Consider the following 25,399-nt stretch of genomic DNA (forward strand, 5'->3'; position numbering starts at 1 on the left):
ACTCATTATTGTTTCTGTGCTGCGCGTCCTCAACTGCCAATCAGATTTGACAGGAAATCAAGTCAGCCTCCATTCTTGGAATTGAAACTGAAGCTGTTTGAGGTTTGTCTGTTTGTTTTGGTGTGAATTCAAAACAGCAAAGGAAAAACCCATTTGTCACGTTAACAAAAGGTCAGTGTCGGACATGGTTATCTCTCTGCAAAGTTTCACAGTGAGCGGTACGTTACAGGGTCAAAAAGAAAGAGAATTCTACGTGTGCATTTACTGGTGTAGGGGAGACCGGGGACGGTTGTAACACGGGATAGTTGTAACACTTTCAATTTCTCACATGAAGAACAAGATTACCCTTACCTAACCTACCCCAAACAAAATTGCATTTGGATTAATATGTTTTCTTTGAATGTCAGTATGTCTGGCTTTTGGAATAGAAAGACAGACAGGGGTGTGCCTCTCAACATTTTAATTGGGCTTTCACATTAGAGACCCGGGCCTGGATCCGAGTACACTTGACCCCAAAGTCTGGTTCGTTTGCTTAGTGTGAACACTGTGTAACTTGCTCGGGCATGGTTTGTTGATCCGTGCCCGGGTCCATTTGAAAAGGCGGTCTCGAGTACGGTTCATGTGTACTCGGGTACGGTACGCATCAGATGTGAAAGCCAACCGTACCAAACCACAGAAGTGGACTGCTTTTTATAATGTCTCATCTGAAATCCGCTTATGCACGAAGCAACGCCAATCTCATCCTCTGAACTGCACGGCCATGGCTGATACCGTAGGAATGTAGGTTAGAGGGTCGTTCTTGAGAATTTCTTCAAAATATGAATAACAGTAGGCATAGTGCGAAGGTCGGCTCCATTGTATGGGCTTGGGATCTTGCAATTCAAACGCTTTTCTACACTGGAATGACAACATAAACAATGCTCCGTAGTTGATGATACTCTTCTTCTTCTCCTTGTTTTTGAGATGCATTACCGCCACTTTCTGCTTCGGAGTCATACTGCAAGTGTACAATTTCTGTTTGTGTTACAGAGATAACAGCTACTCTCTGTAATATCAGACACGTTCACCTAGTTTGGATTACATTTTAGAATGCACTTGTTTAAAAGAGCTCCAAGATACAGACAGAAATGCCCAAAATGTTACAACCATCCCCGGTCTCCCCTACAACAGGATCAGCAAAGAGATGAGATTCACCACTTTGTCCAGAGGGGGCGCTAAATCCTCACAACCAAATGTTCCACATAGTTTCTTTAATTACTCTCCCTTGCAACGTTTTCCAGCTCCTTCTGGGGGATCCTGGGGCATTCCCAGGTCAGATGGGATATACAGTATAATCCCTCCTGCATCTGTGCAGGTATGTCTTGCTCGACTTAGAAACTTCCATGTCGGTGTCTATCATATACGGATTGAGGATCGTGTGTTGGCATTTTCTTAGTTATGTCATGACCACCATTATTGAACAAATGTTTTTATTCTCATGGGGTTTTTTATGTTTGTTTGTTTTTGTTGTTAATGTATAATACAGCACAAACTTGGCCTGTAACAGATTAGAAATTCGGTAGAAATTCTTTGACAGATGCAAAAAAAAAAAAAATCTTAAATTAAAGTTATTTACTTGCAAAATGTCACCAAAAGGAGCATTTCTTTCAACCCAAAGACGCAGCTCTGCTCCTTGCAGCCATTGCCCTGTCCTCCCTACACTACCTGTGGCTCTCCTTTGTGATTGTCTTGACGACGGTAAAGTTGTGTTAGTTACTGTTTGATTAAATTGTTTGATTATTTGACCTGTGGTTTCTGAGGTCATTACCCTAAATTGTGTAAAAATTACAAGGCTGTTAAATGTATTGATATATCGGCCTGGATATGTCAAGGTTAGGAGTGCAGGCTGGGAAGACTGGAGCAGATCAATGATTTATGGTGAATAAGATTGCAGACACGCAGGTGACAGGCAGGCAGGTCAGCAGGTTAAGGATGACAGAAAATCCGAAAACACAAAGAAAACAAGAACAAAGATGCTAGACGCACATACTCGGTAGAACGAACTGGTCTGGTATATGGAGTGAGGCTGTTGATGGAAGCGGAGAGAGGAGGCAGGACTGATAACAAATGAACAGGTGTGAAGATGAGGAAAGGCGTGAGAGTCCGAGGACACCTGGTGGAGGAGTTGGAGTAAGGCGGGAGGAAAAGGTGAGCTGTGAGAGACAAAAACAAATGTTTAAAAAAACGTATGTGTTATATACACAACAGGCTACAATGGTGCTGATTGAGAATGATGAGATAAATGAAGAGTAAGGATAAAACACATGGACACCTGTAACACACAAATAAACCAACATCCTTACCGACTCTGTGCCAATCTTGTATTGCATAATTAAAATAAAGCTGAACCTTGAATGTGACATTTCAAAGAGGGATTCTTTATAAAGAAAACAAAATAGCCTCAGTTCACTTGTATTTGTTCTATTTCCTGTATGTTTTCCATGTGGTCCTTACAGTCTGCAGTCTGCAGTTTGTCCAGAAGATGGCTCCCCATCTCCCTGCTCCCATTCCCTGTAACTACAGTTACATATTCATCAGTTATAAAAGTAAAAGGTGAAGTATACTTGTCCAATGGTCCCCGAGCATGTGAATTCCCTGTGGGAGGATTCACTAATATCTCAGGGATTGGCAATTCAAAGCACATGTTTTCCACAGTTACAAAAACTGCAGAAGCAGATACTTACTATTATACTTATCCTGCTGTAAATGCGATGTATCTCCAATGAATCATGTTTTAATTTGGATTTGGGTCTGCTGACCAGTCTGCTGCTTCCTTGTCCTGGTAAGAAGTCCTGAGATACAGGTTAACCTACATCAAACCTAGCATTTTAAAGGGACAGTAAGAGGTTATCAAAATCAAGACAAGTGATAACATGTTTCACCTGGCAACCTCCAATAAGCTGCAGTACAGTGCCCCATATACCCATCTATTTCTTAAGAAAGTACATATGTCTTACATTCAACTGATTAATAAGAGGTTGAATAGTGCCTGTCAGACGCCCTTCACTTTATACTTTCAGATTTTAACGAACCAATGCAGTTGAAATATGTCCTCATATTGTCAATTTTCCTCATCCAAACAGCAAATGTGTTCCTGCACAGTGTTTAGCAGGAGGGGGTTTAGCATCACTCTTCTTGTGATGGCAAACATTTCCGCATTAGGTAAAAAACCTTTTCTTCTTCTATGAATGTTTAACTGCACATGGAAGTTGTTTTATGTTAATCTCTCCGTGTGTCCTGGACTGATTCTGTCAGCAACTCGAAGGCACAAAACAAGAGTTGCTTCATCTTTTCATCATTAGAAAAACAAAACCGAATAACTGAAGACGTAGAACTTGTACAAGAACATTTAGCATCTCACAGGGAAAACATCAAAGCATCATTAGCAGCGTACGTCTAATGGCCTTTTCAGAGCGCTGGATTCAATGACATGGTGGATGTTATTGCACTGAAACAGAGGAGGGAGAAACATTTCTTCGGTCGGTAAAATCTTTACAGAGATGAGGGACCAAAAGACTAAGAGTTCCTGCCAGCAGGACGGTCTTCACCCTGATGTGTCTCATCCTTGAGACGCTGCAGTGTCAAGGAAGTGCAACAATTAAAAGACACAACTATGTAGGCATTTTCTGTCACAGTACATGGCTAAAATATGTTCACTGATGATGACTGATTGAACCCATTTGTCACGTTAACAAAAGGTCAGCGTCGGACATGGTTATCTCTCTGCAAAGTTTCACAGTGAGCGGTACGTTACAGGGTCAAAAAGAAGGAGAATTCTACGTGTGCATTTACTGGTGTAGGGGAGACCGGGGACGGTTGTAACACGGGATAGTTGTAACACTTTCAATTTCTCACATGAAGAACAAGATTACCCTTACCTAACCTACCCCAAACAAAATTGCATTTGGATTAATATGTTTTCTTTGAATGTCAGTATGTCTGGGTTTTGGAATAGAAAGACAGACAGGGGTGTGCCTCTCAACATTTTAATTGGGCTTTCACATTAGAGACCCGGGCCTGGATCCGAGTACACTTGACCCCAAAGTCTGGTTCGTTTGCTTAGTGTGAACACTGTGTAACTTGCTCGGGCATGGTTTGTTGATCCGTGCCCGGGTCCATTTGAAAAGGTGGTCTTGAGTACGGTTCATGTGTACTCGGGAACGTTAAGGTGTAAAAGCTAACCGTACCAAACCACGGAAGTGGACTGCTTTTTATAATGTCTCATCTGAAATCCGCATATGTACTTGATTAAATTGTTTGATTATTTGACCTGTGTTTTCTAAGGTCATTACCATAAATTGTGTAAAAATTACAAGGCTGTAAAATGTATTGAGAATGTATCGGCCTGGATATGTCAAGGTTAGGAGTGCAGGCTGGGAAGACTAGAGCAGATCAATGATTTATGGTGAATAAGATTGCAGACACGCAGGTGACTGGCAGGCAGGTCAGCAGGTTCAGGATGACAGAAAATCCGAAAACACAAAGAAAACAAGAACAAAGATGCTAGACGCACGTACTCAGTAGAATGAACTGGTCTGGTATATGGAGTGAGGCTGTTGATGGAAGCGGAGAGAGGAGGCAGGACTGATAACAAATGAACAGGTGTGAAGATGAGGAAAGGAGTGAGAGTCCGAGGACACCTGGTGGAGGAGTTGGAGTAAGGCGGGAGGAAAAGGTGAGCTGTGATGAGACAAAAACAAATGTTTAAAAAAACGTATGTGTTATATACACAACAGGCTACAATGGTGCTGATTGAGAATGATGAGATAAATGAAGAGTAAGGATAAAACACATGGACACCTGTAACACACAAATAAACCAACATCCTTACCGACTCTGTGCCAATCTTGTATTGCATAATTAAAATAAAGCTGAACCTTGAATGTGACATTTCAAAGAGGGATTCTTTATAAAGAAAACAAAATAGCCTCAGTTCACTTGTATTTGTTCTATTTCCTGTATGTTTTCCATGTGGTCCTTACAGTCTGCAGTCTGCAGTTTGTCCAGAAGATGGCTCCCCATCTCCCTGCTCCCATTCCCTGTAACTACAGTTACATATTCATCAGTTATAAAAGTAAAAGGTGAAGTATACTTGTCCAATGGTCCCCGAGCATGTGAATTCCCTGTGGGAGGATTCACTAATATCTCAGGGATTGGTAATTCAAAGCACATGTTTTCCACAGTTACAAAAACTGCAGAAGCAGATACTTACTATTATACTTATCCTGCTGTAAATGCGATGTATCTCCAATGAATCATGTTTTAATTTGGATTTGGGTCTGCTGACCAGTCTGCTGCTTCCTTGTCCTGGTAAGAAGTCCTGAGATGCAGGTTAACCTACATCAAACCTAGCATTTTAAAGGGACAGTAAGAGGTTATCAAAATCAAGACAAGTGATAACATGTTTCACCTTGCAACCTCCAATAAGCTGCAGTACAGTGTCCCATATACCCATCTATTTCTTAAGAAAGTACATATGTCTTACATTCAACTGATTAATAAGAGGTTGAATAGTGGCTGTCAGACGCCCTTCACTTTATACTTTCAGATTTTAACGAACCAATGCAGTTGAAATATTTCCTCATATTGTCAATTTTCCTCATCCAAACAGCAAATGTGTTCCTGCACAGTGTTTAGCAGGAGGGGGTTTAGCATCACTCTTCTTGTGATGGCAAACATTTCCGCATTAGGTAAAAAACCTTTTCTTCTTCTATGAATGTTTAACTGCACATGGAAGTTGTTTTATGTTAATCTCTCCGTGTGTCCTGGATTGATTCTGTCAGCAACTTGAAGGCACAAAACAAGAGTTGCTTCATCTTTTCATCATTAGAAAAACAAAACCGAATAACTGAAGACGTAGAACTTGTACAAGAACATTTAGCATCTCACAGGGAAAACATCAAAGCATCATTAGCAGCGTACGTCTAATGACCTTTTCAGAGCGCTGGATTCAATGACATGGTGGATGTCATTGCACTGAAACAGAGGAGGGAGAAACATTTGGCTTATGATTAAGCAGCTTGGTGACTTGCTGACTGCATTCAGCTCCAACACGTTTCATGTCATACAGGTCAGCAGTGTTATGGCAAAGAGGCCCCGTGTTCTTAACCTGTGCTGCCCACTCATTTTCCTTCATTTGAGGTCGCTTGTAAAAACTAACTTATTGGTGTTGGAATGTATACAGCTGTGCACAGGGCTATCACACATACGTGTAAATACATACAGTAGGGATACATATAGACAAGTAGACCTGAATCACTCAATCGCAGATAGCTCTTGTACTTGTGTGTTGATCTGTTTGTGCGTTTCTGATTCGGCTCTGACAGCTGAAACGGATTTTGAGAGGAAAAAAATGCCTTCAACATGTTTCCCATTGTATGGGCCCTGAAATAGGTAAGAACATGATATGGACAGCAGTTTGGGTTTTTATAAAACATACTGTTTTTTTTAATATGCAGTACATCATTTAATCTCAAAGCCATCATTATAAAAATAAAACAATAAACAGTTTCCTCTTAGCAGCACAGAAATAAAAAAGATTTGGACATTTTTATATTGCATAAAAAAAAAGGCAACTATCTTCCACTTTAAACTTACAAAGTCCTGAAGCAAACAACATGCGCCTGATTGTGACTGCTTTGATACAAATCTGAGTATTTGATAGTGCATCACTTAGGCTGGGTAGCACCGACAAGGATTCATTTTGTAAACCTGATTAAATTATGGTTTAACTTTAAATTATGCAGCACCAAACTAGATTAAAATGAAGAGAGATTAAACCTCAGTTTAGTTTTTACTCTGAACCTAGATTAACTTTAATTCTGTTGCACAAAACCTTTAAACTCCAATTTATAATGTGATTCAGTATTAACTTTAAACTTACACTTGAGGAGGCTTAACTTTGAAAAATGGCTGCTTTTCTGAGGTGGATTGAGGAAAATAATGAAGACAGACTCGACTCGTTTTACGATGCTGCTGAATTTCAATCAAGATACCGTTTTTTTTAGTCTTCAATCATTTGGACATATTGCTCCATTATTTCAGCCAACAAGATTTTCTCAAAGGAGGAGAAATTAGAGCTTCTCTGCCGAGCCTTCATGAATTAACTTTTTAGCTAACGTTAATGTTAGCCAAACAATTTAGCATCTAGTTGTTATAATGTTAAGGAATACAGAGCAGCCGAAAGTCCCCCCCTTTTATACTTACTCGGCCCTATTATCTATTAATCTTAATTTGGTAAGCAGCATGATTAAACTTAATTTCGGTTTACGTCAATAAACTTGGATTTACTAAACGGAGATTAGTTTTTGATTGTGCAACAGAGCTCTGCTTCATTTTAAATCTGGATTCACTCATTTTAAACCTAGTTTTGCTAAACTCTGATTAGAACTAATCTTAAAATAAAATAAAAACTCTTGTTGGTGCAACCCAGCCTTAGTCCTCAGAAACATCTTCTCACAGTGGTTTCTGGTTGAGAAGCACTCATGTAAGGCACTAATACAATCATTATTCTCTTTCTGAACACATTGTTTAACACAAATATACAGCATAAAGTAAAAACAACTTAAATTAAACAAACATCAATATTCTTAAGAAACCCTGAGGATTTTTTTTGAATGATATCTTTGTAAGACTGTGGACACAGTGTGTCACAGCCAAGGTCCGACCTTATAACCACATATGATTAAAAACTAGGGCTGGGTATTGTTTTGGTTTTGATAGCAGGCTGTTATTCTTGCTGTTATTCTTGCAGTATAAATATTTTTATAAAAAATAATATGAACATTTTGATTTACAACAGGAAGTATTAAAACAAACAATAAAAACACAAGATTAAGAAGAATTTGGTGCTTAATTTTGGTAGTATAATGTTTATGGAGCATCTATGTGCTACGGGGATGATTCAGTTTACGATCAGGATGTATCTTGGATCAATACCCAGCCCTTCTCTAAGAGCCATTATGCAGATAGCCTAAGTAATACACATTTTTAAAGGCAAAGTCCACCCTCAGATCTGACAGGATAGGCCATTTGTCTACAGAAAACAAACAACCTTAAGGCCCCATTGGTGATAACCTAACCTTCACATTCTTGATAGCACAGTGAGGTGTTTCAGGACCTTGCACTACTACTACTGTGCCCAACATCATTTTTGAGATTACAGCAGAGTATGTTCCCCGCCTAACCTCCTACAGGAAACAAGCTACATCTAAATCAATCCAATCTTTAAAAAAATATTCCCTTAAAAGGCTAGAAGTTGATAATGAAAATTACTGGTTGCTTTACAAACTGTTACAGTTCGCTAAATCCCCTTAATTACCGTTGCTACGCCTGTTAAGCTAGCTGTTCGTGCACAGCACATTTTACCTTTTCAGTGATAATAGTGACACAGTGACCACTTAAATTAATTTTTTAAACGTTGAAATGGGTCCTTCAATTTAGAAAGAGGTAGACAAGAGAAGGCATCTCATCTCTAGCTGACAGATATTTGGCTGTCAGTTGTAGTTAGCTAGATAATTAAGCTAATGTTAGCTCCATGAGCTGGTTGAAAATCCTATTAGAAGTGGATTTTTTAATAAGAGAACCCAGAAAAAGAGCCCTAAGTGCACAGTTGATGGCAACATACATGATATATTGTTCAAAATCAATGACGCTAGGTTAAATGACTACTTTTTTAAGCTAGCAAGTTAGCTGGACATGCTAATATCTGCAGTTCATGGTTAAACAGACACCTATGCTCTTGTATTTTTGCATCAAAAAGGGAAGAACACCAACCTCCAATCTTTTAAGAATGAGTCTTAATACAACCCCTTGTACTCCGGCTCCATGTGGGAAGAAATCCAAATCATGACAGCACTGGCGCTGGCAAGCTACTCAAGGGTGGGCTTCATTTCTGTAATTGTGTAAATGTGGTTTGGGGTAGATATTTCCTTTAAAGGCTAGCACACTGTCAACCGAAGGCTTTTTAAGTAGTTGCATGATTTGCGCATAGATTTTTTGACTCCACCAGCTAAAAGCTACATTAATTTTAACTTGTTTGTGAAATAATTAAAAAAAGAGAGAAGCATTTGGAACGCTAGAACTATTTTTTTCTCAACAGTTCATGAAGTCGAGTAAAGTTAAAGGCCAGTGAAATTTGACATTTATCAGGATGGCTAACAAATTAGCCTTAAAATAACAAATGAATAAATCATGTTTGTTGATGTACCTGTGGTAGAGCCGATATTTGTCAATGACATACAGGTTTGCAACCCCCATTTTTGTCAACAAAACAGTGATAATTATCCATACAGTATGTGAATAAATATTGCTCTGTCACTCCTGTCTTCCTTGCCTATTTGTGTCTGGCTTTCTGCTCCTCCACACTGATGACGTTCAGTGCTATTGGAGTGTGCCCGACCCTGCAGCAACATAGTGACTACTACATGACAGACTGAAGATCAAACCTGCAGGAACCAAAGTCTCCATAAGTTCTCTTACAGCTGGAAGTCACACTTTGGTGCTGCTAAAGTTTTGTCTTGGAGGGACCACAGTCCACATTGGGGTCCTGTACTCTGTGCCACATAAGATACATCTGAGCTGAAAGGAATCTGTGTACCAGTAACACATCTTTATAAAAGCAAGGATGGTATCCATCCAGTGTGCTGGAGGGAATGTGGAGTCCTGCTGTCTTCACACCCATATGGGAAGCAGGACTGAGTCCCGCTTTGGCCAGACACATCCCCATGTAAACATCGTCAATGGGAAGAATGGAAATGGACTTAGACATATTGTATATGACCATAGCTGTATAGCCAGACAATAGGAAGCCCCCACCACCACAGTAGGGTGGATATGAGTTTGACTCTTGTACTTGAACTGGGATATAATATTTGCTCCCTGATGATCTAATGGGTCCCACATTCTGGATCAGATGGCCAATAAAGAGGTGTTTCCCTCCATCATTGTCCTTCAGGCTTTGGAGATACTCGACCATGTTGTCTGTGTGGGCAAAAACATCGTCATCACCATTTAGCAGGAAGCGAGCGTTTGGACAGCTTCTTTCCATCCACTCCAGGAAGAGTATCTGCTTCAAGGTGAGGTTGTAGAATGTGTCACTGAAGTCCCACTGCAGGATGTCGTTGTACTCGCGCTGCTCCAGCTCGAGGACTTTGTTCAGTCTCTCCTTCTCGAAACCCGAAGCCGTCGTTCCTGAGATGAAGATCCTTTGAATCCTGGCACCCTTATGTGTACGCTCTTTAGCCCAGGTTTTGCGCAGCACCTCTCTGCGGTCATAGTTCCCAGGAGAGCTTTTGATAACCAAGAGGAGAAAAACATCTGCTGATTTGTCCACTCCTCCACATTTGTCAGGAAGGTCCAGCAGCATGGGGAAATGGCGACAGTGTCGATGGTAGAGAAAGTCTTGAATGGCAACAGGAAGAGAGCTGAAGCCTGTGACGTTGGCCGCAGACTTATTCTGTTCGCATCTTGGCCAGGAGTATACGTAGGAGTTCTTGCTATTGAGTTTCCGTCTTTGACTGTCACCCTCTCGCACTTCTTCATGGGGGCGGATGGCTTTGTGGTCGATAAAATCTTTACAGAGATGAAGGACCAAAAGACTAAGAGTTCCTGCCAGCAGGACGGTCTTCACCCTGATGTGTCTCATCCTTGAGACGCTGCAATGATAAAACAACACATTTCATATTAATACACTTTAGTACAAGACAGAACAACTGATAACGTTCAGATAAATATGGTTAAGGATATTAGACCTGCATACATTGACACACTATTGTCAGTCTTATACCCCTTTCCCACCAAAATGAGCACATTGACGCAGGTTTTTCAGACCCGGGAAGACCCGCTAATACATGTCTCTTTTCTGCTGCGTCACCATCTGATGTCACAAACGTGCCGAAAACAGGGTTAGTAAACAGTGAAGATGTTATGGTGGTTAGGTCTTTATTGTATCTATTACTCATTCAGTCTATTTATTAAACCCGGTGCAGACAAATTTGGAACGATGTTCGAGCGCTGCTCGGACAGAGACGGGTGGAATTTGTAGCTGAGATGACAAGGAGCAGTAGTTACCGACGGAGCATAGCATCGCGCCCGAAAGGGGGTAAGGATTAGCTTGTCGACACAGGTTTTGTGTTCCCATCATTGACGGAGGCGAGCCGAGGCGATAATTACCCGGGTCTACTGCAGAGTCATTAGTCCCTGGTCTGAATGCCGACTGTAACCTTTCCCACTAAGCAAAAAAAGCCGGGTGTCAGCGGGAGGAATGTAAAACGGAAAGTTTTAAATCTGTGAATGCAAATAAACAATGAATATTTAGTCCAGGCTCAGAGTGTATTTTAAATCTGTGTGCTGCCAGGAAGAGATGATCCACTCCCCCGACATCAGGAATCTCCTGGCACTTGCTGCTGTATCAAATGTCAAACTCCACAACTAACTTTAGAAAGCAACACCAGCAGCAGAAGCTTAAACACAAACATTAAAGTAAGCACACACACACACACACACACACACACACACACACACACTAGATTGTGTTTAAAGAATACAAGGAAGAGGCTTTTCTGTGCCAAAAACACTGGGGAGTTTTTCTCGACTAATGAGTTACATACAACGATGCCAATAAACAAAGCTCTCCCATGGTTCGACTCACTGCTCTGAGCTGCGAGCAGACGACAACAAGTGTGAGCTGACTGAGCTTCAGAGCAGACATGAGGTGGCTTTGGCATCCGCCTGCGGAGTCCTCACATGTGGTGGTGTTACATGGGGCGTGGGGCGGCAAGAGCCCAAACGCTGTCATGTCTCCTCAAAATGGGTGGAATATGTTACATAGATGATGTCAGACATTAAGTCATTAGAACAAACTATATGCTCATTTAATGAAAGTAAAAAGAAGGGAAGCTCTAAACTGAACAGTGAAAGTGAAATGACTGAAAAATGGCCCGCCTAGACTAGCATCATTCTGAAACTCAACTCAAACTCAGCATGAGGAAATGACTGCTTCTATTGAAGTCTTTTATTAGTCTGTGAGTGCCTTTTCTATTCACTGTATATTTAAACTACAATAGTTCAGCTAGTGGAATATTTCCTTAGCAAATCATTAGCAGATCATATTAAGTTTCTTCAAACAGACTAATCTCGGCTACACCTGCTGAAAGACACAAAGCAGGACTTTGTACAGCCTGAAACTTTACCACCCAACTGACAGTCACGAGAAAAATTAAACATTTTGAGAATAAACCTTTTTTTTTATCGCGGGACAACAGTAGTGACAGAAGTGTTTCTGTAGTTTTTCCACAACTACATAAACCGAAATATTCAAATCAAATCAAATCAAATTTTATTTGTATAGCGCCAAATCATAACCAGAGTTATCTCGAGACACTTTACAGAATGAGCAGGTCTAGACCGACTCTTTGTTATGTTATTTAAAGAGAGGCCCAACATGAATCACCATGAGTAGCACTTAGCAATATTCGGCACATTGGCGAGGAAAAACTTCCTTTTAACAGGCAGAAACCTCGAGCAGAACCAGACTCATGTTGAACAGCCATCTGCCTCGACTGAATGGGCCGAAAATGGGATAGAAGGAGATGCAGGATAGAAACAGGCAAAGAGAGCAACAACAGTTCTTGTTACATGAACAACAACAGACACATACTTATGGTTACAATGCCAATAGTAGTGGTAGACTAGGGTGAAGATTAGCAAAGTAAATAAATAAATAAATTAGCGAGAGAAGCAGAGTAATGATAAAGGCTGAGGTAATCGTAATTTTAACAGTTGAAGTCAACAGGTCTACTATTAGCTTTAGCAGCAACAATAATATTATATTATCTACAAACAGGCAACTTTACCAATCACACTAACTCAGTAACTAAACAAGTTCTTCTGCTACTTTGTACTTCCACACCTCTACATTTCATTGGCTGAATTTAAATACTAAAATGATGATGTATAAAATAACATCAACCTATAGCATTACGGGTTATGGGTTTTGCTAACACATATAAAGTCATTAAAACAATCTGTATCTTGATCAGCTACAACATCTAAATGTTGCTTGCATGACCTTCCATCAGTATTAATAATCTAGTTTTATGATGATATTAAACACTAATTCCGCTGCATAATAATTGATACTTTAGATATATGTTTCCAATAATACGAATGCATTTTCTACAAAGGGTTCTTAAAGTAAATTTGTACTTGAATAAAGCACCAGACCTCTACAAAGGGGAAACCACTGTCAGCTAACCTCGCTAAACGCTATTTAGAGGTCGACGCTGTGCTCATCAAATGATTATTGAAAAAAAAAATTCTTATTAGTTTTATTGTTAGCAAATCTATTGGTTGTACCAATATCGCATCATTAGACAGACAGTGGAAACACTGTACAGTGAAATGAATGAAAAATGGCCCGCCTAGACTAGCATCAGTCTGAAACTCAGCATGAGGAAATCACACAAGTGACTGCTTCTATTGAAGTCTTTTATTAGTCTGTTAGTGCCTTTTCTATTCACTGTATATTTAAACTACAATAGTTCAGCTAGTGAAATATTTCCTTAGCAAATCATTAGCAGATCATATTAAGTTTCTTCAAACAGACTAATCTCGGCTACACCTGCTGAAAGACACAAAGCAGGACTTTGTACAGCCTGAAACTTTACCACCCAACTGACAGTCACGAGAAAAATTAAACATTTTGAGAATAAACCTTTTTTTTTATCGCGGGACAACAGTAGTGACAGAAGTGTTTCTGTAGTTTTTCCACAACTACATAAACCGAAATATTATCTACAAACAAACAGGCAACTTTACCAATCACACTACTCAGTAACTAAACAAGTTCTTCTGCTACTTTGTACTTCCACACCTCTACATTTCATAAATACTAAAATGATGATTTATAAAATAACATTAACCTATAGCATTAATATGGGTTTTGCTAACACTTAAAGTCGTTAAAACAATCTGTATCTTGATCAGCTACAACATCTAAATGTTGCTTGCATGACCTTCCATCAGTATTAATAATCTAGTTTTATGATGATATTAAACACTAATTCCGCTGCATAATAATTGATACTTTAGATATATGTCTCCAATAATACGAATGCATTTTCTACAAAGGGTTCTTAAAGTAAATTTGTACTTGAATAAAGCACCAGACCTCTACAAAGGGGAAACCACTGTCAGCTAACCTTGCTAAACGCTATTTAGAGGTGTCTTTATTTCTGTCTCTCTTTATTCAAAATAGTTTAAACTAGCTACTAAAATGTTTCCCTGTCCTTATTAGCAAATTTCTGAATCGCCTGGAGATAGAAAGTGTGATTTGTAAAAACATATGAAGACATGCAGTCCTGTGTAATAACGTCTGCTGTACTTCTGTTTTTTATGATGAAATATCTGGTAACACAGTGTAGTAAAAAGTTGTGCTCACAGTCTGTACGTCGCACATACATCAGAATGGAAGCAGATAACAGCCTCTCAGTCATTTATCAAAGGTCGTGAAAAAGCCCTTTCTTAGCCCTGATAAGCCTGTTAATGGTTATTAAACACAGTGTTTAAGATTAACTAAACACTATTGCATCAGTGTGAGGCCACTTTTCACATTTCAGACATCTTTGAGTTCTCACCAAAGATACCTTTAAACATGCTTTCATTTGAATCCCACAAAATAATTTAATATTTAAAAAACAAGCAAAATTGTGAAAAAAACGTTTCTTCTTTCCTTTCTAACTTATTATCTCCACCATTAAATATTTCACAACACCTCTAATTCACCTTGTAAATCTTCAGAGGGGCCAAACCCCTGAGTTGTAAACCACTGGACCATACTACCAAACTGAATATAAAATAGATCAAACTATCAGGAACAACAAGAAGTATTAACAGAAATGATGACGCAACAACAGGGGAGACCGGGGATGGAAGTAACACTTTTTGTTTGAGCATCTTTAACTCAGTGGTTGTTTGTGCAAGATCTCTCAAACTTTAATACATCGAACACATATTTATCTACTACAAATAAAACTCACTGGAACTTCTACTAAACACGTATTTCTGCGTGTGGACATGTGGACCTGTGTACATGTGGATGTGTCGACTATATTCTTGAATGTGTATATTTCACATATGGGTTTAATCACTGTCACAGTTGTGGCAAATGGACTGTTAACTATCCCCATCCCAAGCAGCAATTACAGAGCCAACTGTTTTAGCAAGTGGGTTTGAAGTTAGCATGAATGCTATGCATAAAATTATACGAGAGAAACTGCTACTTCAGGTTATGTACTGAAAGTCAACCTATTGTATCTACAATACAATGAATGCTAGGCAAAAAATTAATCTTGATAAAAACACACTACTTCTCCTGGTAGCTCAAAAAGGAAGAGTGTATGACATTGAAGCTCTTTTCTGACTGGTCAAACTGGCAGTGTAAAAACTGACCCAGTGTTACAACGCTCCCCGGTTTCCCCTAAATCAGTCAAGGGGGTTTTAAACAGCAGAACTAACATTGTTAGGAATTTAGTTCGGTGGACTATTTTAAAGAATGGGTTAATGAACTCTTAATTATAGAGAAGTATGGAAACGTATACTACTTTGACTCCATAAAGCTACAAAATAAAAGCATAAAGCTGCTGGAGGATAAACTAACTAGCCTATTCAATTTTGCTACAGGACACAAAAATAACTCATATGGTCAAGTATAAAATAACAGGCAAGTTAAAAGTATATTTTATTTAAATTACTGTTGTATGGATCTTAGTTTCATTTCATCAACACTACAACGATTGCTAAAGCAACAAGTCACACGAGGCCTCCGTTTTCTCCTGATAATAATACAGGATGTAAGTTAAATCTAATTATTTCATATTATATGTCAGGATATTGCCCGTTGGTCTGTAGTCCCAGGTTGCTTGACAACAGAGACGTACAGAGCTTGCTGCTGAGCTAAAGGAAGTGTAATGTGAAGGGTCAGGCAGCATTTATATATAACTCACATAACGGACTGAGCATGACGAGGAACTGTACGGTCGACTGGTCCCTGCAGAGAGGGCTGAGACAAAATCAAAGAAGTAAACGCGTTTGTAGAAATAAATACTTAAAATAAGGTTCTTTTTTCTCAATTTTCTGTCTCTATCATTTATGTGTCACGTAGTACCTTGAGTCAAGAGGTCCAATTAATTAAACCTCGACGAAAGTAACAATCTTAAAATGTTATCTGTTATATTGACCGTTACTTTCAAACGGAAACTAACACCAGTATTTAAACTTCCGAAAACAAGAGGGCTACCCGGATGGACAGCTTTATATTCAATAGGCTTTTATAACTTGTAAAGTGAACTTACCGTTACAAGGATAAAAGGACGCAGTTCCTCCTCCCGTGAGTGTCAGTAGAGTGCCAGTGAAGAGCAGCAGCAGCAGCAGCAGCATGACTCCGTACTGTGATCTGCTGAGCAGGCTGCTGGCTGGGCGGCGCCATATGCGTCAGGGGAGCGTCATCTAGCTATCTAACTATCTATCTATCTATGCTGCACTATTATAAAGTAGGGAAAAAATTAAAACTTAATGAAAATCGTATCATATATACAGGAGAGGGGTATTCTGCCTTTATAATGACTTATACTTTTATATTTGAGGTACATTTACTGGTAATTCCTCTTTTCCTCTTTTATATGAATAGTTCTGTCTTTGTATGGTATTTGTAACCACTGTGGTTTGGTTACTGTTTTTACTTTCACAAATTATCTCAGTTCTACATCCACCACTGCCTGCTCTGACTTCACCTATATTAGTAACAGGCTTTAGCACCGAGGTCAGTTGTTCCTCACTTCTTCTTTGTCCTTTATTATTGTGAACATTATTATAATGATCGCATTATTGTGTCACAAAATACCTGATGCAGAAAGAAAAAGGAAAAACATCATTTTGCTACTGTTACAATCTGAACTGGCTTTATGTATTTATCCTCAGACTTTTAGACTTTGCTGCAGAATTTGTAAAAGAACAGCTAAGTCAGGCACAAGATACAAAGTGCAAATGAAGTGTTGTTCTTTGATCTCCAGTGAAAACTAATTCCACTTGTGTATGTACACGCTGAACAAACAGAGAAACACACATCTTATCTTGCTTAATGTGAGGTGAAATAATGGAAGTTGAGCCATTAGCTGCTGACAACACACAAATAGGAGGAAACATTTTTATCTATGAACTGAAAATTAACAGAAAAGAGGGAAATGTGTATTACTTTCTACTAAAGTAAACTAACGAGTTTCTCAGTTCATTCACATTTTGAGCTCATGGCTTTCTTCTGGTCAAATGGGCAACCCTAGTAGGTAGGTGAAAGTATAATTTCTCTGTGTTGCTGAACAAAAGCCACAAAAGTAGAGCGAGGCGCCAGGGAAAATAATGAAAATGTGAGCATGAGGAAGTAAACTTCATGGGTACAATGTGTTCTTTTGCAAGGACTCAAGTCTGGCGGCCTAGCTTTCTGTACATAAGAGGATTTTGATTGAAGGATCTTTTTACATGTACTGGTCTTACGCTTTTGAATAAAAAAAACCCTTAATCCTATTTGATGGTCTGAATTTGAAGGATAGTGAAGTCCTATTCCCTATGATATAACACAACCAATGTCGTCCTCTGCCCTGCTGTTGCAAACAGACATCTTGTGTTACTGATGGAGGCTGAGATAACTCAAACACCTCTGAGACGTTTGATAGCCGAGTGAGCACATCATGGCTCACTGAACATCATATACTATAAATACAAAGTACAAAAAAGGAAGTTAATAAAGCGGACTGGTTTTGGGTTATTATAATTATTAATTATTTTGCGTGTATTGTTTTGTATGTGATAGAGTGGCGATGAATGAGTCATTGCATAATTTAAAATAAATATGTATGTAAATTTGTTTTAAATATGTGCAGATCATAACTAATGCCGGCAGTCGAACAACCAAACATAGTACCGCTTAACTCACACATAAAAGCTGCTACAAGTTTCAGTTCATGAAAAAAAATCCCCAACATTAAGGTGTTGTTTTTTTAAAACTGCTGAAATACCTTTGTCCTACATTGAGATACTGTAGGTGACAATGACTCACAATTATCAAACGTGTTAGAGTAAGAGAGGACTTACAGTCAGAGGTCGCACCCTTTGCTACATGTCATTCCCCACTCTCCTCTCCCAATATCTCCTGTCTCTCTTTAGCTGTCCTTTCAATGAAGCCAAAAATGGACCAGAAAAACGATCTTGAAAAAGTAGGTGTAGCCAAGCCATACGTTTGTAAAGACAGATCGAATTGTTCTGATTTATGTCCTTGCTTTGAGCCAGTAAAGCTTGACATGTTTTATATTTGATCAGGAATTTACACGGAGGAACTTCACTTGACTCAGGTAAATTTAAGTCCCTTGCAAAAAGATTCTCATAAAGAAGCAGGAGGATGAAAGCCGTCGATCCAGAGCCAAAAATAATGATCCAAGCTGTGACAAATTAAATAACGTGGAAAAAACCTGAACGCAAATGCTTCCATAAAGGGCACAAAGGGTCACTGCTGCTTCTTTTAATCACATTAAGTGCCCCATAGATGAAACATAAATACATTTTGTATCTTTGTTCAAAAAAAGCAAGTTATTGGTTTATCAAAACTGCTAAAATCGACTGGTATCAATGAAAAATGGACGAAAAGACTGTAAATGTAAAAGGGGTCACATATTGGATGTAACCGACAGAGAATTATCACATGAAACTACAGGTCCCGCCAGCTGTTCAGAGCTTTACACTGTCTTTCAGTTTGTTTTTGGTTTCATACAACTTTATTGTTTTAATTTAATCTCACTGCTCTCTTCAGCAAAAACACGCTAAGCACCAAATGGCTAGGTAGGGCAAAGTTAGCAACTAGCTTATTGGAATCCCTCGCTTACCTAGCGGCTAAAGAGGCAAATACTTTCACCTGTGGAAGACAACAAGAGAGAAAGGAGAGTAAATATTGGACTCAATTATTTTTTCAGATGGAAAAAAACACCACTTCTGTGTCTGCTGGGTGATTAAATAAGAATTGTTACAGCTTTTTGAGAAGCACCCAAATAGCCAAAAGAAAATTGTTTAGCACCTAAACATGAAATCATTTCAGCAAAAGTTTGACATTTTGTAAAGATAACACAAATTAACTTTGTTGGTAGATAGTTTAAAGGTTAGGTTAGAAATTAGCTTAGCACAATGACTGGGTACAGGGAGATACTAGAGCTAGCTCAGCTAACCACATGCTGCTTGTAGCTTCATGCTAAACGGATCAATACGAGAGTGGGATATGTGTACACACTACAGTAAATAATGTCATGTTGCACCACCAGATTATCAGTACTTTACATTACATTTCAAATTGTCTTGTGTTTTTAGCTAGAAAAGAGCAGACAGGAAGTTAGCACCCTGATGTCAGATTAAAGGAAGTGATTTTCATAGTCACAAAGGAAACCACAAACGAGCATGGGTTTCCTAGCATCATGACAAACTAGCCTTCAAATGTCAACAGTAAATGTCAAGTGTGCAGGTACAATTTTACTTAATTTATCTTATCCTGTAAAGATTTGACAAAATATTCATACAAAAGAATATCAACAAGACAACACACAAAAAATGCATGTTAAAACCCTAAACTATGCAACTGAGAGCAGTGAAAAAAGTAGTTCCTTGTGTCCATGTTATCTTCTATTAAAGTTTTTCCACTTTCAGATTGTTGACTTTTATTTTGATAGAAACCTTTCATCTATTGAAATCTGTATTGCTAATTGTCTGTGTAACAAAGAGCATTTAATTACCCACAAGAGATGCTGACAGTATTGACAGGAAAAATGAGTGTATGCTTATGAAGCCTTCTTTTAGTTTCATTGTGATTTTATTCGTTCACAGGCACTCTCGTTTACAATTCAAAAGTCTTCAGTTTAAGTCCGCTTAGTCTCGAGGATGCAACTTTTGTGCAACTTCATCTTAGATCACAAGGTTTTGTCCCTAGTCCTGACACTCACTAATCATTTTACAGAACCATAACGAGAAAAAAAAGCAAATAAATTGGCCTCAAACCCTCAGGGCGTACAAGTCTTCCTTCTGTGGTTCTGGTTATGTGGATGTTTAAGTGGCTGATCAAAGCAAAGGACTACTGGTGATACAATACCTGTGCAAAACACAGTCCACATCCTCTTCCTGCTTTTTCATCTCACCCACATACTCCTTGCACTGGTGTTCAAAATCTGCTTTTCTTTCTCCATGCCTAACATGGACAATGTAATGCATGAAGACTCATTTTCAAGTTTACCAAGCTGAAGACACCCAAAAATCATCACATCAGTTTCAGATTCACTTAGTGTGGGCACTCGCAATGGGAAACCGTATCTGCAGTACTTTCTTCCTCTTCTGTGGGATGAAAACACATGTCCATTTTTCGTCGGAGGCGCTTCTTTAGGTGAAATCGCCGCTGCACTAAGATGGTGTTGTACTCCTGTGCTTTTAGCTTAGAATAGTAATCAGAGAACTTGTTAAAGAGGAAAGAGATCGGCATGCCGTTGAGGATGATACCAAATGAGATGCAGCCAAAGGCCACAAAGCGGCCCAGGATGGTTACAGGAACCACGTCACCGTAGCCCACAGTGGAAATGCTGACCTAAGAGAGAAAAGTTACAAATGATTCAGTTTTTATTAGAATTTTCTTCACTACAGAATAAAGAAAATGAGATGAAAGTTAATTACTAGCATAAGGTGATACAAGGCCTTGTTGGCCAAGAAGAGAGACTCTGCCAACTAATTAAAAGAAATCTCCTGAGTGGACACTTTGCAGCTGAACAGGTAAAACTGGAAGCATTTATCTAATGCTCAGTGGGTCGAGCAAATCAAATGCAATTTAAGTTTCTTTGACGTCTTCAAAAATGAAATATTGCTGAATGAAAGATCTTTGATTAAATGTGTTAAGTAAGGGGAATTACCAAAGTGAAAAGACTCAATGACAAGAACTTTTGCAAGTCATCATCCACAAAACCACAAAACAAGTATTCAGAAATTGGTGGTGTCATGCAGCTTTAGTTTAAAATGACTGATCGTGTTTGTCTTTGGCGTTGACCAATTCAGAGCTGTTGAGACACAGGATTTTCAGGGTTAATGTGGATTATTGTAGTTTAAAAATGAGTTTTTCAGAACAAACAGCAGGATTTACCAGTGAGCTACCGGTTAGGACTTAGAACAAACAACAACAACAAACTGGTTGGGGGTATGCTAAATGATCGTGTTTGGTTCCTTTCATTGTCCAGTAGAGGACAGGGTAATGGAGGATGGAAACTTAGTCTTTGTTTAGACCAGAGATTACATTTCCAGGTTGCTGGTGTAATCTATCCTTAGTGACGAATTGCTTCACTACGGGGACAAGGAACATACCGAAGTATCAGTGACAAAACACACACATTTGTCTTGCTCGGGTGTTGCTTGCAAACGTGTGATCAAAGAGAAAATCCTAAAGAGGCAGATTAAATATAATTAAATCTCAGACAAAGAATTTACTAGCGTGAGAAAAAGTAATGGATCAGAAATGTACTGTTCTGGTCTGGATCTGACGAGGCAATAAGCCCAAATGCAAAAACCAACTAAGTCTGCAAAGTAGTTCCTTTTCTATCGCACGTCCTCGTCACCATGTGCATCTGCCTGATGCAACAGGTAAGCAGCAGGAAACCATAAGGGAGGGACAGTAGAGACTGCATATTTGAATGTTAATACATCTGTTCAGCTTGGAAGGCTGTGCGCAAACAGGAACTTAGTTGTTCTATTTATTCTCTCTAGAGGCGACAGCAGATGCTTTACTCCCCTTTGAGGTCTAGCCATACCTATGCAAGGTGTTAGAATGCTTACTAGATCAGGTAAGGGGCAGATGTGTCTAGATTAAGATAAAAGAAGGTAACACAGCTACTGATACTCACTGCAGCCCACCACCAGGCATGTGGGATACTGCTGATTGGAGTTCCCTCCGTCTCTCTCTCGGCTGAATGAAGGAGAGCAGAGAAAGTGAAGATTCCCATTGCAATGAACAGGAGAATGCAGCTGGCCTGCTGGTAACACTGCCGCAAGGTGAACCCAAACGCCCTCATGCCTGTGGAGTGTCGAGCCAGCTTTAAAATCCGAAAGATCCTCATTAGCTTGATGACTTTGAGTACCTGGCTGAGTTTGCTGACCCGAGCCATGGCCTTGAGGTCTTCCTGTGCGTTTACGTCCTCCTGGTCAGAAAAGACTTCGCAGACGATCTGGAAGAAATAAGGCATGACTGCCACCATGTCCACAAAGTTGAGTCCACTCTTCAAAAAGATTACAATGTTCGGAGTGGTGAAAAGGCGAATTAAGTATTCGAAGGTGAAGAACACAATGGTGATGATCTCCACCCACTCCATGTGCGTTTTGCCTTTGATTTTATACATGTGAAGCTCCTCCACGGTGTTGAGAGTCATTGCAAGGATGGAGAACAGCACAAGAAGGTTGGAGATAACTGTGAACGCCTTGGCTGGAGTCGAAGAGTACGGATTCTCCACGAGGTTCCACAGAGTCTTCCGCAAATCCCCAAAGACCATATTCTTGAAACACTCATCGTCATACTTCACTTCGATCTCGGCCATCAGCTCTCGGTCCACTTTAAGGTTCTCCTTCACATCCTCCACCTTCTCCTGGAACACCATCCAGCAGCAGAGCTGGGTGTCCCTCAGGCTCAGGCCCCAGTATGCGATCTCTTCCTCAAAGTTGATTGGGCACATTTCCCGTATGACCCACAGAACTCCGCTTGTGTAGAAATGGCAGACGTGGTGGAAGAACGCAGGGTCCCGGTCAAAGAAGAACTCATTTTTGCGTACGGAGTAGTCGTCACACAGCGTTAGCAGCTTTGCTCGGTCACTGCACAGGGCCAATGAGCCTATCCTGGTCTGAGGATACTTAGCGGCGTACTGTTTAGGGATATGAAACACCTTCCCCCCAACATTAACGATGATGACCTGTTGCCGCTCCGGTCTTTCCTCTGCTTTGGGGCTCTCTGGTTTGATGCCCGGACTGTCAAGATTCTCCAGAGATGTCCACGCTTTGACTGCTTTCTCCTGAGAAAACGGGAATGTTTTGATGTCCTCTACACCCTTTGACAGACAGTTGATAGTCGAGCGACGGTTTTGCAAACATTTCTGCAGCTGAACATTCGCTGATGCCATATCAACTGTGGACCAAGGCAGGAAATCAGTAAAAGGGAGGAAAAAGAGAAAAAAGCATAACAGGAAACAGGATGATGATTCTAGCAACACCCGTTATGTGGCTGAATCCTCAGTAACACCGTCTCTGGTCCTGCAGGAACTGATATGCCAGTTAATAGCAGCTCTTCCTGTTTTTCTAACTCATCTGCAGCTAAGATTGTGGTCCAGAGAGGAAAAGATTCCCCTCTCTCACTGTTACTGTGAAGACAACATGCAGGCATTTGATTCATTTGACTAGCCAGACTAGATCAAGGACGAGCAGCAGGGATGTCATCCTTTTAATCTCATTGGTGCCTTTCCAAGTTTCCTTAAGCAGTTGTAAATATAGGGGGAGGCGGGATTAGGAAACAAAGTTGATTTAAGGATTTTGAAGTGAGGAGACAAAGGTCCAACTGAGGCCCATATGTTGAGGTTTTTTCTTGTTCCTCTTTTGAATTACATTTTTAAGGAGTATTTCCTCTGTCACTTCCCCATACGACTTTCTTAACTTTGAAAAAATGATTTTAAAGCAGTTTGAGTAAAAAGGGAAGTTTAAACTGCTCACAGATGCCAAGAGAAGACATTGCATACTTGCATTGCCTGTTAATCTGGTATGAAATCCGTGATGTGGAATTCATTTTGAAAGTAAAATCAACATCAAGGATGTCTTAGCAATCAGGTTTTAACCAAGGGCCATATTTTTCCAGCGATGTTAAATTAGCGGCCAGCGTAGCTTTACATGCGCTTAATATTTTCTGTACTTGACAGATGTGATGCAGAAGTGCTAACTGATTGCTAACAGCTTATTTACTGTATAACTCATTAACCCATTAACATTAGCATGCTAACAATGACAATGCTAACATGCTAATGCTTAGCAGGAATGCCCTGCCCTGTTCAAACTTAGCATGCTAAGTACGCTAATAGTCTAAACACAACAAAGAGCAGGCTGATGCTTTGTCAGAGTTTTCTGAAATTTGTCTTGCGTCTCATGACGTCCAGAGTTACACATAGATGACAAGCATAAATAACAAAACATAACATTTAAACAAAGGCAAATACTACAACATATATTACATCAGACATTAGGGGCTATAGTGCATCACGTTCAACACCCCGTGCTCAGTCCATACATGAACCCTGCGGCCTACTTAGAGTCCAAATGCTGATTTAATAGCTTGACAAACTGAGGGACAAAAGAGTTCCTCAGTGTTTTTTTTAGTCTAACTGTGGGACTCTAAATCTTCTGTTTGACGGCAGAAGCTTCAAATAAAACATGAGAGCGGTCGGATGTAATATTACTTGCCGGAGACAGCATTCTTTTATGCTGCTTGAAACTCTGACTCAAGCAAGTTGGGCTTTAGGTTGAGCAGAAAGACAAATATACCAAGCACTGATTCCAACTGATTATTATGAGATGAGGGAGGGATTTACATGAGCCCGTATCTCTACTGTTTATTACTGCAGATTTATGAAAACACATGTAAAACTACTGAAGGTAAAACATGACAAACTCGATCAGTCTATAGTACTTTTTTAAAAACATCAAATTTATACTTTATTCAACCACAAAAAGAAGTTTTTCCCGATGATCTTGACCGATGTTTCGTGATGGACGGGTACAAATTGAAGGTGAGTCCTTGCACCCTAATCGACTGTCTGATCTTCTCCATCTAAACATCTTGACGCACCTCACACCTCATCATCAGATTAAACCTCACAGGGACAGAGGGACTGAAAAGATGTGATGTAAAACCTGTAGAGGTGTTTTAACATTTGTAGTATTTGACAGCTGTCCAAAGAGGCTGCCATCTTTCTGTCTGTCGGAAGATTAAAAGGCATTCATGTGCCACTATGATAAAGATGTTCCTTTGTTAAATTCTCTGATGATCTTTACATTACTTTTTACAATGTGCAGATGTTACTTACATTGACTACATATCCCACCTGTATTAAGCGGCTTGTGGTAACAATGATATAAAAAAAAGTCAAGCTAAAATGCCACATAACATGGAGTTTAATGTGTTGTCAGGTGAACAATAAGAACTACGATGGCTCTTCTCTGAGCTCATCTTGTATCTACGCTGTTGGGGTTTATTCATCTTCTTGTTTGGTCA

At 39.6% G+C, this 25,399-nt stretch overlaps 1 protein-coding gene and 1 pseudogene across 1 annotated transcript; both read right to left on the reverse strand.

The window, feature by feature from the left end:
* Positions 1-6,473: 6,473 nt before the first annotated feature.
* Positions 6,474-16,442, reverse strand: LOC138607248 (N-acetyllactosaminide beta-1,3-N-acetylglucosaminyltransferase 3 pseudogene; annotated as a pseudogene).
* A 3,507-nt stretch (positions 16,443-19,949) lies between these two features.
* Positions 19,950-23,264, reverse strand: LOC138607605 (potassium voltage-gated channel subfamily V member 2-like). The gene is made up of 2 exons (XM_069680239.1): positions 22,002-23,264; positions 19,950-20,701 (listed from the first exon to the last, which is right to left on the reverse strand). Exons 1-2 carry the CDS (start codon positions 23,262-23,264, stop codon positions 20,402-20,404), a joined length of 1,563 nt encoding a protein of 520 aa, XP_069536340.1. The 3' UTR covers positions 19,950-20,401.
* Between the last annotated feature and the right edge of the window lie 2,135 nt (positions 23,265-25,399).

The sequence above is a fragment of the Semicossyphus pulcher genome, unplaced genomic scaffold (assembly GCF_022749685.1).
Source record: "Semicossyphus pulcher isolate SPU_LCO1_2020_fin unplaced genomic scaffold, fSemPul1.0.p SCAF_4, whole genome shotgun sequence".
NCBI classification, from domain to species: domain Eukaryota; kingdom Metazoa; phylum Chordata; class Actinopteri; order Labriformes; family Labridae; genus Semicossyphus; species Semicossyphus pulcher.

Bases quoted from the DNA above. Each gene is read 5' to 3' on its own strand.
- LOC138607605 (XM_069680239.1), bottom strand. From the start codon at position 23,264: ATGGCATCAGCGAATGTTCAGCTGCAGAAATGTTTGCAAAACCGTCGC. The intron at 20,702-22,001 runs GTGAGTATCAGT...TTTCTCTCTTAG, and splicing joins ATGCCTGGTGGTGGGCTGCA to GTCAGCATTTCCACTGTGGG.